The 13,367-nt window shown below is 40.8% G+C and overlaps 1 protein-coding gene across 2 annotated transcripts in view; it reads left to right on the forward strand.

Annotated features, from left to right (window-relative positions):
• The window catches only part of EPHB6 (EPH receptor B6), a 78,581-nt gene extending 67,969 nt beyond the window's left edge, over nt 1-10,612 (forward strand). For both annotated transcript variants that reach the window (XM_014947546.1, XM_014947547.1), the window contains 9 exons: nt 370-484; nt 3,220-3,275; nt 3,391-3,510; nt 3,920-4,167; nt 5,242-5,457; nt 6,651-6,800; nt 6,949-7,142; nt 8,376-8,531; nt 9,884-10,612. In XM_014947546.1, coding sequence (XP_014803032.1) covers nt 370-484; nt 3,220-3,275; nt 3,391-3,510; nt 3,920-4,167; nt 5,242-5,457; nt 6,651-6,800; nt 6,949-7,142; nt 8,376-8,531; nt 9,884-9,992 — 1,364 coding nt within the window. In that variant the 3' untranslated portion in view covers nt 9,993-10,612. The remainder of the gene's footprint in view (nt 1-369; nt 485-3,219; nt 3,276-3,390; nt 3,511-3,919; nt 4,168-5,241; nt 5,458-6,650; nt 6,801-6,948; nt 7,143-8,375; nt 8,532-9,883) is intronic.
• Nucleotides 10,613-13,367: the final 2,755 nt, after the last annotated feature.

Here is a 13,367-nt window from a genome sequence, read left to right on the forward strand (position 1 = left end):
GTGATACTCTTTGGTCTGGATCAACGGTACTCATGTATGTCATCTACAGACTAAATCAACAGGGGACAATGGGATCAAATCCCAGGTGTATAGCTAGCCTATACCTAAGGTGTCAGTGGACCTGGGGAAGGAAAATTGGATTGAGAGGGAACACTGGCTTTTCAGAAGTAGGAAGGCAGGCACTGGAGAAGCGCAGTGACTGAAGGGGGTAACAAAGTCAAGTGTTTGTTGAACTGTCAGGACTAGCCTGCGAAGCAAAGGACTGATAGGGATGGAATTATGGGTGAGACCTAGTTGAGTAGAAGGGAAACTCTAACAGTTCCTGTCCTCTGCATTTGTGTGTGTGTATGCATGTGTCTTCCTTGCTAGGGGAGCGCTCGGAGATGGTGCAAGACCGACTGCCGCTTATCGTGGGCTCAGCGCTCGGTGGTCTAGCCTTCTTGGTAATTGCTGCCATTGCCATCCTTGCCATCATCTTCAAGAGGTGAATTCCTTGACCTGCTCATGTGCACTGCAGACAGTGGAACTTTCTTACCCCTGCTACATAACCCCATCCCAAGGGAAACAGCCTGATCTACATTTATCCAGATGTCCTTGAGATGCCATTTTCTAATTAAGGAAAGATCCTGCCCCATTACTCCTACCCGAGGAGCCTCTCCTTTGGTAAACTGTTCATGTGCTTAGCTAATACTTGGCTAGTTAGCAATATGAACACAAGGGAAGCATTTTAAAGCTGGTGCTCAAAAGGTATTTAAATGCATCACTGTAAAGAAGGGACTGTAAATTGCATTTTAGGCAAGCAAGTGGAGAATGAAACAATGTAGTGAAGAAGGACTGGTGGAATAAATATTTAGATCCACTTATTTAGAAGGTGCCAAATACCCTTTAACCAAGGACCAAGAGACAATAGCTTATTTGCTGAAGAATAAAATCTGTACAACCCTAAGGGTTCCATGGAACACTGACTCATAAAATATGTGTTAAAGAAAACAAATACTGGTCCCCATTTTGGAAAGAGAAAAGGGCAGATAAGTCAATGTAGACATAATCTGTTATGGCAAAAAAATGGACAGAGAAAGAGAAAAAAGTTAGGGTCGCTACTTTTGTAGAAATACAAAAGTAAACAATGGGGGTTTTGCTATTTAAAGAAAAGAAACAGTCATTACCCACTCCTTGAATTTAATGAGGTTTGAACTTAATCCCCTAGACTGTCAATAATGGATTTCTGTATCTTTGCTCTACTCTACCTCTGCACAAGAGGGACTTTTTAGCTTTTTCTGCTGACCTAAAAAATGTATAAACTACTTAACTTTAGAAAGTGACATCTAGTTTTAGTTATTTCTTTTTTGTTCTCTTCCCTTTCTACATTTGTTTTCTTCTTCTGTGTATATTCTCTTTTAATATTTTTCTTTCTGGAAAGAAAAGAATTATCAAATATTGTTATACTTGCATTGTTGCTTCCTTTTGTAGCTTTGAACTGTTCAAAATACAATTTTTTGTTACAGCTGAAAATGTAATATTATGTGCACAACTCAATAAAGCATATATTTTTCTAAAAAAATAAATCAAACCCCGAATAAATTAATATTACCAAAACTGTGTTGGGGAAAGACGTTAATGGGTTTCTGTAAATGTATCTACATAAAAGGAAAGATAATATATATACTTGAATGAAACGCTAATAGATGTTCAAAAAAAAGTGGAGATACCAAATTTCTATTTTAAATTTGTCCTTGATAAGAAAAGTAAGTTTGAAGATGTAGGAAATGCAGACCACCACATGAAATGAATATTTCCTCAAAAGGGAGATTCAAATGCCATAATTTTAACTTGTTTTTATAAATTGTTGGTACATATTTTCCAGGCAATATACAATGCGAAACACCTATTTTAGCTAATTGGTTTTTTAAATAATTATGGAAAATCGTTTGCATGTCAGATGATAACCTATAAAAAGCCTCATGAATGTAGGCCTGACTTTCAGGTGCAACAGCCAAGTTAGACCTCTTAGGTATAGGCCCCCAGTAAAGCCAACTTCTTTTCACAACGGAACAGATTTTGAAGGTAGAACTGTCTGTATTTTTGCAATCTTAGCAGAATTTAAAGAGGTAAGCCTGACAAGTAAGAATAATACATAAAGTTACCTGTTAGAATGACAGAATTAGATATATTAATAAATAAAAGTATCATAATGTTTCATGATACTCTGCCTTCAGTTGCTGATTGAATCAGCAGCTAGAAGGTCTGGTGCTGAAACAGAAATGCATATGACTGACACAAATCCATGCATACAGCAGGTATGCTACAAATTGCCACAGGGTTTGATTTACAATCTGGTCTAATTAATATGATTTAGAAGAGACTGTAAAATAGCATGAACTATACATTTCTAGGGAAGAAATATAAACATTTTTTAGAACAAAGGAAGTGACTTGAAAATGGAAAATATGTTTAGATCAAACCAAGAATAGGACAAAACTTATAAAACAACTAGATCATTTGGGAAAATATTGCTTGACTTACACACATTTAAGAGGAGAATGAAATCTGAGAAATGCCTATGCTGAGAAGGAGCTATGCTTACTGGAAATTAGATGCATATATGCAATTCAATATTACAATAATAAACACCATATCTGTTTTCATCTGCACATGCAAAAATAACATCATGGAACATCTGGCTTTGTGTGGTGGGGTTTGGGTACCATACTTATGAACAGTCAAAGTAAATGCTGTTAAAAAAACAGAAGGAAAAATAAAGAGGAATTAATCTTTGGGGGAAATTTATACAAATTAAGCATTAGAGTAAATGGCTCCTGGAATGTTTTTGAAGAACTTAAAAGGCATCACAAGAGATGCCATAGATTAGTATTTAAAAGAAAAATTTGTCATAATTAAATGAAATTAAAATGAAAATTTAGCTTGAATAGCAAGAAAAATTCCAAGACAGTAATGTCAAACTGTAATATTTTTCTTTCAGGATAGTGCTGGCGGCCCTATCATTTGTCATATGTAAAGTGGGGATGCAAACAGTGGTGTAAAACCTACCACATAGAAAACAAGCATGCACTGGTTACCAAGAGATGGGCAGGATCTTAACACCCATCTTCTATCCTTAAATTCAAGCATTCCCCGAGTCTTGCAATGAGAAGCCTACCCCAACATCCTATCAGAGACTCTTGTGTGTGTCTTGACTTTTCTTTCCTTTATGTCCTGCAGTAAAAGGCGAGAGACTCCATACACAGACCGCCTGCAGCAGTATATCAGTGCACGAGGTAAGTGTTCTTGAGCAACAGATGCCAAGGGCCTAACTCTTTTCAGGACTCATTAACACCCATATCTCTCAGGGTTTGATTCTGGTGACGTTTTGGGCTGTCTCCTCCACTGCAGGACTTGGAGTGAAGTATTACATTGATCCTTCAACCTATGAAGATCCCAATGAAGCTATTCGAGAATTTGCCAAGGAGATTGATGTGTCCTTCATCAAGATTGAGGAGGTCATTGGATCAGGTAGCGTGAGAATCTGCAGATTATGAAGTGCCTTCTTGTCCACCTTGAGATCTGGCACACTGCTGGCCTGAAATGGACCCAACCATGGTATATCAAGTGTATCAGCATAGCTAACCTTCATTTTTACCAAAATTCATCTTAACCTACTTACCCTTAGATGCTGGCTCCAAACCAAGTTTAAAATGCCCTTTGAAGACCCAGAGCTCCTCATTTGAACCCTGAAGAAGTAGCCTCCAACCTGACTGAATTCAGAACCTTCATCGGGAATTTTGCCTTAATCCAAACAGTCCTAGTAACCCTATTTTCAAGCAACACCTGAAGTCTTCCACAGTAGAATGTTTTAGTGCACCTAACTAAAATTCTTTGCTGTGTTTCCTTACTTGAGGTGTGTTTCTTCCCTCCCTGACAGGAGAATTTGGAGAGGTGTGCTTTGGGCGCCTAAAACACCCAGGGAAGCGTGAATACACAGTAGCTATTAAGACCCTGAAGTCAGGTTACACAGATGAACAGCGGCGGGAGTTCCTGAGTGAGGCCAGCATCATGGGGCAATTTGAGCATCCCAATGTCATCCATCTGGAGGGTGTGGTCACCAAGAGCCGACCAGTCATGATTGTCACAGAATTCATGGAGAATGGATCACTGGATTCCTTCCTCAGGGTACCACAACCAGAGTGTCCCACAACTGTTACCTCTTCATCTTGCTGTGTGCCAGTCTCAGATCTGATAATTTTGCCTGTCCTTCCTCTTCACTCCTGTTTCTCTAAGTCCTCAGTTGCCCTCTTCAGGTGCAATAGAAATAATAGCCAATTACCATAGTAAGTGGGTTTGGGCCAACATGGTGAAAATATTCCAAAATCTCTCCCATCATGTAAAATGTCTTTATTATTTTAGACTTCTCCAGCTCCAGTAATTAATGGTAAACAGTACTAAATTGTTTATCATCGCACACAGCCTTACAGTTCCTTATGTGCACGCTCCAAAGTTTGCCTTCCTAATATTGAATTTCAGACTTTATTCCACTGAATGTTTCAACATTGTAATGAAGTAATGAAACTTGTAGTTATTTTTGGACAGTTTCCAGTGTTTTTTCGAGTAATGAAACATAAATACAGACATTTTTGTAGTATAGATGCTTCACTTCTTTTTTTTTAATGATTCATATGCTAATTCAATGAGTAATGAAACATAAATACAGATATTTTTGTAGTATAGATGCTTCACTTATTTTTTTTTTTTAATGATTCATATGCTAATTCAACCACAAATGCTTTGGCAGGTACATTCTGAAGAGCACATTAACCCATTGTGTAAAATTGCATAGAGCAATTTTAAAGATCTTTAGAGCAGATTTGTCTGCCTACATTTATTTAGCCATCTTAGTTGTCAATGACCCATTATAAAGATCTTTAGAGCAGATTTGTCTGCTTACATTTATTTAGCCATCTTAGTTGTCAATGAGACTAGGTGTAGGATGCTAAAGGAGGACACAGCCACAAGATGAGATTTGTCTTCAGAAAAGATCACCAGTGCCTGACTTCATCTGAGATTCGTTGCCTTAAGCCCACCCTCCTTTCTTACTTACTGTCCCCGAACCTTCATCTTTTGGCTGAAGTTAAGATGTCTGTTCTCTAACTTCATAAATTCACCTTGTTGCCTTGCTCTTTGTTAGTCTTCCCCGTTGGCTTCATGTTCTGTGGTCATAAAAGCCTGTGTTTGCCTCCTTACTTGCAGCAGAAGGAGGGACAGTTCAGTGTGTTACAGCTGGTGGGAATGCTACGGGGGATTGCAGCTGGCATGCGTTACCTTTCAGACATGAACTATGTGCATCGTGACCTGGCAGCACGTAACATCTTAGTCAATAGTAACCTTGTGTGCAAGGTGTCAGACTTTGGTTTGTCCCGCTTTCTGGAGGATGATGCTTCAAATCCCACCTATACTGGAGCTCTGGTGAGTTACTGCTATGGAGTGAGTTACTGCAGTGCTGCCAGCTGTAATGTTTTCCTGTTTTCTTCCTTGATTTGGTGTACCCTTTTTAGTCCATTTAGAGAGCAGAGAGACCAGTGGGCAAGAGCTTCCTATCTATCTTGTGGGCTGTCTGTTCCAAACCAATAGAAACCAAAGATATCTGAATAGCTGGTCCACTCTGCCATGAGAAATGGAGTCTCAGCACTGTTCTTTGTGGAATGATGATGAACAGGATGAACATCGTAACCTGATGTAGGTGTTCTCTATCAGAAAGTATAAAGAACTGTAAAGTATAAAGATCAAAATCCTGTACTAGGACCCTTTGAGGAAATAGTAGTTTTTTTCCTGCAGAAAAGATAACCGACATCATGAGTATATTTATGGGCTTACAACCAACCATGAGAAAGTATAAAGAACTGAAGCGGGGATCAAAATCCTGTACTAGGACCCTTTGAGGAAATAGTAGTTTTTTTCCTGCAGAAAAGATAACCGACATCATGAGTATATTTATGGGCTTACAACCAACCATCAAATGAACTCATTGCTGATGAATTTCTGATACCTCTCATACATACCACAAAAGGGGTGGGACTAAAACAGGCAGGTTGAAACTACCACTTGGTATGTGGGGGATGAAAAAGAATTCAATCACTGAAAAGTGAAATAAGTTTTAGATGTATGTGTTTTTGAAGAACCAGCACTTGGATGATATTTCATTTGGCAGGTCATACTGTGGTCAGAGAGGTCAGGATGGAAAGAGGAAGGAGTTAATGCTAGACACTCACTGTATCTGTCCTTGGTGTTGCAAGTTGGGATAGTTTAAATGGCTTTAGATTTCCAAATAGGTGTAACTTTCAGGAGAATTTTACTATCTGCCACCTCTCAAATGCTGTAAACTAGAGCTATAAAAGTTAAAATCTATTACATCATGAGATCTGTAGCAGCAAGGAGGCATGATTCTGTTTTTTCATCTATATTTGTCAATAGAATAAGGTGGAAACCTCGAACATAATTTGAATTTAAACCACCAATGTCTACAAGATGGCATCAACTGGACAGGCATGCCATGCCCTGACTTGTGTCATGCTCCAGGCATCTGATCAGTTCAGTGATGTAATTTTCACCAATAGTCCCTACCTCACTAACATTTTGGTTGCTCTCTGACTCCTTTCTAGGGCTGCAAAATCCCCATCCGTTGGACTGCCCCTGAAGCTGTCCAGTATCGCAAGTTCACCTCCTCCAGTGATGTCTGGAGCTATGGCATTGTCATGTGGGAGGTGATGTCCTATGGTGAGAGGCCTTACTGGGACATGTCCAATCAGGATGTAAGTTCTAGAAGTGGCGAGAATGTACATCTGTCTCTCTGTCCTGTAGCAGTTCAAGTAGAAGAAACTCATACACCACCAGTGATTGAAGCTCATTTGTCTTTTACTTTCCCAGCTGTGACTAAGCTTTGTTCTTCTTTTCCTGCAGGTAATTAATGCCATTGACCAGGACTATCGCCTCCCACCACCTCCTGACTGCCCAACTGTTTTGCACCTGCTGATGCTTGACTGCTGGCAGAAGGAGCGGGTCCAGAGACCCAAATTTGAGCAAATAGTCAGTGCTCTAGATAAAATGATCCGCAAGCCATCTGCCCTTAAAGCCACTGGCACTGGAAACAGCAGGTGAGATGAGGATTTAGTGTAAAAGAATAGGGCTTGTTTCTTGGTAGGCATCATGAGGAAGAGAAAGCAATAAATCAGGCTATAGTATTTTTCCTAACCCTCTCCTCTGAGACTGGGAACAAAAAGGAAGGAAAAAAAAATGAGGAAGAAGGTTGGCACAACTGTATATCCCGATTCACTTAATGGGTGATGAAGTTGTGAGTGTTGAATGTGAGTGGAGATAAATCTCTTGATGAGGTGCACTGAGGATGAACATGAGTGAGGAAGGTTAGGGAATGGAGGGACACATCTGGGTGCAGCTACACAAGATGTTCTGTGGGATCACAAAAGGTGATGAAGAGAAGACCTTAATTTATGGACGGAAAGAAATCTGTAGCTAAGACTTGCATGCAGCTTGCATCCCCTATTTTCCCAACTGCATTTTGCAGCCTTATGGAACCAAAGGCAAGAGGTCAGCAAAGGACAAGTCTCTGGGGAGGTAAATGGTACCAAAATTAGATGCCTGCTGGGCTGATGACGGAATTACATCCTGCTGGCCTGGAGGTCTTTTCCCCATGGTTATTCTCAGTGGAATGTACTCCACAGCTGAGGGGGGTGGGGGGAGGGAGGGAAATGCCTAGTCATGCCCAGTTTTTAGTAAAAACAGCACATAAAGAGAGTTATAGCTTTGGGACAGATTCAGTTGATGGGGAAAAGAGCAAATGCTGTGCATAAACAGTCATTTATTTGGCCTCTAACTGCTATGCTTTTATCTGATGGGTGTTGGAGCTGAAACAGGGCACTCATTGTCTCATAGGCTACATTCTGATCCAAGGAGTGCATCTAAGAGAGGGAGAGCTAGTCACAAAGGTAAAAAGGTATAAGGTCTCATCTCTGCCTCAGAAAGCTCTTTGCTGCAACTCTTTGCCCAGCTAATAGGTCCAGACCCAGAAAGTGTGGAAAGATCCAGGGCAACAAGAAATGAGCATGCCTGAGAGAGGATAAAATGGGAAGGGAGGATCAATTTCTTAGTTTGGGTTGATTGTTTTCAGGCAGAAAAAGGAACACAGGTATTCTAGAAACAGGCCATCAAGGTAGGACTTTAGGACTCAGGCCATGAAGAACAAATATAATTGTTCTCCTTCATTCTGTGCTCTTCAGAGGTTGCATCCTCTCCCTCTCTTAACTCTTACCTTACTAATGTGGTTAGTTGATGTTGGTAACTTAGGTTTTTAGAATCTGCCTCTTTTGCAGACCATCTCAGCCTCTCCTGAGCAACTGTCCTCCAGATTTCCCTTCACTGAGCAATGCCCATGAGTGGTTGGATGCTATCAAGATGGGCCGTTACAAGGAGAATTTTGACCAGGCTGGTCTGAATACATTTGATGTCATATCACGCATGACTCTGGAGTAAGTAGAGGGGTAGAGAGCACACACCAGACACTGAGACTTCCATGCAGAAAATGAAAGCAGTCCAAGAAATATTTAATAAGGGCTATAGGGAGAATACATACACATGAAAAAGGAAAGTGAAGCCAGAGCAAAATAGCTACTGTTTCTTACATTTTATTAGGGCCTCTTGACACTCTCCATAATACTGTACATTTGCAAACTGTTTCTGTAAGCACTAATGTACACTACAAAACATATTGTCAACATTACAGAGAGGCTGTTATATAAGAATGTTCATGACAGCTGCCACAGGTAATAACCATGTTTAAGGACATATGTAGAACCAGCTATTCCATACACTGTGTTGAAGTGTTATGTAGAAGATAGGAGCCAGGAAAAGGAACATTTGCAGAGTCACAGAATCATAGAATGGTTTGAGTTGTAAGGGACCTTTAAAGATCATCTAGTCCAAGCCCCCTGTCATAATCAGGGACATCTTTCACTAGATCAGGTTGCTAAGAGACCCATCCAACTTGACTTTGAACACTTATAGAGGCTGTTATATAAGAATGTTCATGACAGCTGCCACAGGTAATAACCATGTTTAAGGACATATGTAGAACCAGCTATTCCATACACTGTGTTGAAGTGTTATGTAGAAGATAGGAGCCAGGAAAAGGAACACTTGCAGAGTCACAGAATCATAGAATGGTTTGAGTTGTAAGGGACCTTTAAAGATCATCTAGTCCAAGCCCCCTGTCATAATCAGGGACATCTTTCACTAGATCAGGTTGCTAAGAGGCCCATCCAACTTGACTTTGAACACTTATAGTGCCAGGGCATCCACAAATTCTCTAGGCAGTGCTTAGAGAGCAGGCACCTGATCCAGTGTCTTACCACCCTTGTCATAACAAATTTCTTCCCTATCTCCAATCTAAATCTACCCTCTTTCAGTTTAAAACCAATGTCCCTTGCTGTGTTACTACAGGCCCTGGCAAAAATGTTTCTCTCAATATATCTTGTAAGCCCCTCTTATATATTGAAAGGCTGCAAGAAGGTGTCTCCAGAGGCTTCTCTTCTCCAGGCTGAACAACACCAATTCTCTCAGCCTTTCTTCATAGGAGAGGTGTTCCAGCCTTTTGATCATTTTCATGGCCCATTTCCACTGCTTCTTTTTGTATCATAACCTACCAAGTTCTGCTGACACCGCCTCCACCCACACACATTTGCCAAGCAGAAGCAGATGCCTTGTCAACTGTTTCTCAGTGTGTATCCATACACATTGATTTAGATCCACAAAGAAAAGGACTGGGACTGCTGAGCACAAGAAGCCCATTTTAACACCTTTCATATCCTCTGTTCTCTTGCAGAGATATCCAGCGTATTGGCATCACCCTCGTTGGTCACCAGAAAAAGATTCTAAACAGCATCCAGCTCATGCGAGTCCATTTGAATCAGCTTGAACCAGTTGAAGTGTGATGTTTACACCATCCTTATTCCACTAGTCTCAAACTCTGGAAAGGTTCTGGAAGAATTCAGAGGAATTTTCACTGTAAGAAAAAGAGATGTCAGTATGCTACTCGAAGACTTACTGCACCCAGAGAGTGCACACTACATGTCCTGTTCCATGAACAAAAACAAAGCCTTGCCATGACTTGAAGGCAGAGCTGAATAACTGGTGGCATTTAAATGTTGCTGACATCATACGTTGGGAATGGGTAGGGGGAGGGAAAGTTATAATAATTTGGGAATGGGATGGAATAACAGCTTGGACAGATCACAAGCACTTATTGTTTCTTCTCTGCCAACAAAAGGTATCAGACAAGTTTACAAAGCCATCAGCAGGCTTTATCAGTGGCTGGGAGTCCAGCAAAGCTACAGAGACATAATAAAGGCAACAAAAAATTACCATTTTTTTTCCAAAAGAATCCCATCACGGTGTGAGAAATTATTACTCAGATGGAGATGAGCATCAGTCTATCACTTGGTATGCCAGCTTGGTGGGGAAGTCAAGTTCCAGTTAGTGCACAATATGTGCTAAGCAATAAGATGTCACCTGGTAAAGAGGTTGAGAGTAAAGGGCTCAAAACTCTATGCTATTTCATGTGCAGTTCTTGGGTTTGCTCCATGGTCCAGGAGGGAAGCTTACTAATACACTTGCTCTAGCAAGGAACAGCAAGTCCCTGGTGCTATGCAATTCTGTTCATGGGGCTGCAATAGAATGGGACAATAAGGATTCCTAGGATCCATCCCGCTGGACCTGCAAGCGGAGAGGGAAACATAGGTTCTGGTCCTCACAAGACCATTTTTGAGAGGAAAGGCATAAATTGTGATATTCTGAAATCCTGAGCACCCAGAATTTGGGGTTTATTCTCTTCTGACCCCCTTCCAGATATTGAAGAGTGTGACAGGAAAAAATATGAAGCCCTTTGCTGTTGAAAAATACTTGCTCTTTTTCTCACCCTAACCAGCCACATCAGTGGGCACAGTTGGTTGAAGATTCTTTCTGAAGAGAATGCAGACCTGCAGTAGTCAACTCCAAATAGACAATTGGAACAAGGAAAGTTAAACTTTTTTTACAAGGCCTTGTCAAGAGTGATAAGGGAAGGGTACCAGACCAGCAAGTCACTTCAGTCCTTAAAAAAGGAATAACAATGTCCTTGGAATCAACTATATTGTCTGGTAAAGGTGCACAAGAATGACCAGAGTGACAGAGCGTACGCCTCCCTTCAGACAGATCAGTGCCTGCTTAAGAAAAGATCCCTTTTGAGGAGTAGAGCTTCCCAATATATTTCTGTATCTATCCCTATGCAGGAGTATGAAAACATGAAACTGAGCTTGAGAGGAAATCTTATAATCTATATATTTGTCCATTTCCCCAACACATAGGAAGGGAAATGGAAATGGCCTTGTTAAGCAGCACCCCAACGAAGACATTGCATAAAAAGCTATCTTCTTTGTGTCTGTAGAGGAAATAAGCCCAGCTGTTCTCATCCGTGCCCATCTGTTGGCTCACTGTGAACTAGTCATCAACTTACTGTATTTCTCCAGCTGTCAAGGTTAGAATACCACAACTTCTGCAGATACCACTCCTGTAAAGATTTAAGGATTCCCCCAGCCAAGCCAGCAATTGAAGACTGAGAAACCACATTTGGTAGTTATTGAAGAGTCCCATAAGATGATAGGGGGTCCTCCAGAATAGTTGTACTGGAATAGCCAATACAGTTCAGACTCTTTGTTACACCATTTGAGCAACATATGTTAGGTTTTTTTAGTTGAAGAGGGAGAATAGCAGTGCATTCTTTCAAGGTATAAAGTGTCAATACACAAACAATACAAGGAAACAGGAATAAAATGTTTACAGAAGCACAAAGACAGCGTGAAGATTAACAAAAACCCCACATCAGACTAGAGTGAAACCCTAGAAAATTCGAGTATGTTGCTTTTTAAGGGGTTTCTAGAAACCTGCAATGCTCACAAATCCAGTTACATGTATGCTGACTGTCAGCTCCACCTACAGCAACTGAGACTGAACAAATGTTGTCCTCTCCAGAAAGCATATTGAACACAAGATGTTGAGGGGAATCTGTAGTCTCTAGCACCTTCCATATTTATTCACCAGAGAACAGCAGTGCATGTATGTGCATTCATGTATGAGTGAATTCTTGAAGTTCTGTGGACCATTTGGGGAAATACAGCAGGCTATGTTTTCCACGCCTAGGGTGGTCAAGATTAGTGGAGAAATTAGTCGCCTATCTCCAATCCTATAGCCTCTTTTCAGGATAATGGAAGTTTACATGCAGAAAATACATTCTCTATGCAATCAGAGACAAAATGGGAACCTTGTCTGAATCTCATACCAACAATAATGAGGTTTAATAGCCCCTTATAGGGAGCTGCAGTGAAATGCAATGCTTGGTGGTAGTTCAAGCAGTAGGACACTTACTTTTGCATATGGAGTCTAGGGCAATGTTGTTTTCACAGTCGGAGGAAAGGGATTTACTTGCTATATCAAGGCATAGATCTCTTCTTCCTCCAGTTCTGAGGCAATCTTGAATTGTTCCTGTGATAGTTCCAAGGGGTCTGGTGTCAAGATGTCCTGGGCTGTGGCTAGAACTGCACAGGGACAGGCTTGGGGTCACAGAATGAGTGCAAAAAGGTGACTGTTTTCTGTAAGAGGTCTGTCTATTCTTTTTATTCTCAGGATGTTTCCTTTTTTCAGAGTACGTCTGGGCAAAAACCTCTCATGTGGCAATGCATTTTCTGTTATTTGTCATCTTGTCAGTCCTCAATCTGCAAGCATGGAGGAAAGACAGTCATGGCTTGGGGTGCAAATGAATGAGTGCAAAAAGGTGACTGTTTTCTGTAAGAGGTCTGTCTATTCTTTTTATTCTCAGGATGTTTCCTTTTTTCAGAGTACGTCTGGGCAAAAACCTCTCATGTGGCAATGCATTTTCTGTTATTTGTCATCTTGTCAGTCCTCAATCTGCAAGCATGGAGGAAAGACAGTCATGGCAAAGCATTAGAAATATCCTGATCTCACTTTTCTCTATCTTATGTGAAAGCAGAAATCCTATGCTCTGTTTCCCCAGATGTCAACTGGGATGTCCTGCAGTATATGAGCACCCTCAACAGGTAGGGATGAGAATCAGGAGGGAAAGGAGTAGGACTCACCTAGGCACCTGATATCTGTCCTTCACCAGAAGAGTGAGAAACAATGCAAAAAGGTCTTACAGAGCCATAGTCTTTGCCATAGAAGTAATGAGAGATTAAAAGCTTATTGCTCACATTTACTCCATATGATATCTTACGCAGTGCATAAGAAGACTGAGTAAATTACATGCACAGGCTTTC

This window comes from Calidris pugnax, unplaced genomic scaffold, assembly GCF_001431845.1.
Source record: "Calidris pugnax isolate Ruff unplaced genomic scaffold, ASM143184v1 scaffold175, whole genome shotgun sequence".
Classification (NCBI taxonomy): domain Eukaryota; kingdom Metazoa; phylum Chordata; class Aves; order Charadriiformes; family Scolopacidae; genus Calidris; species Calidris pugnax.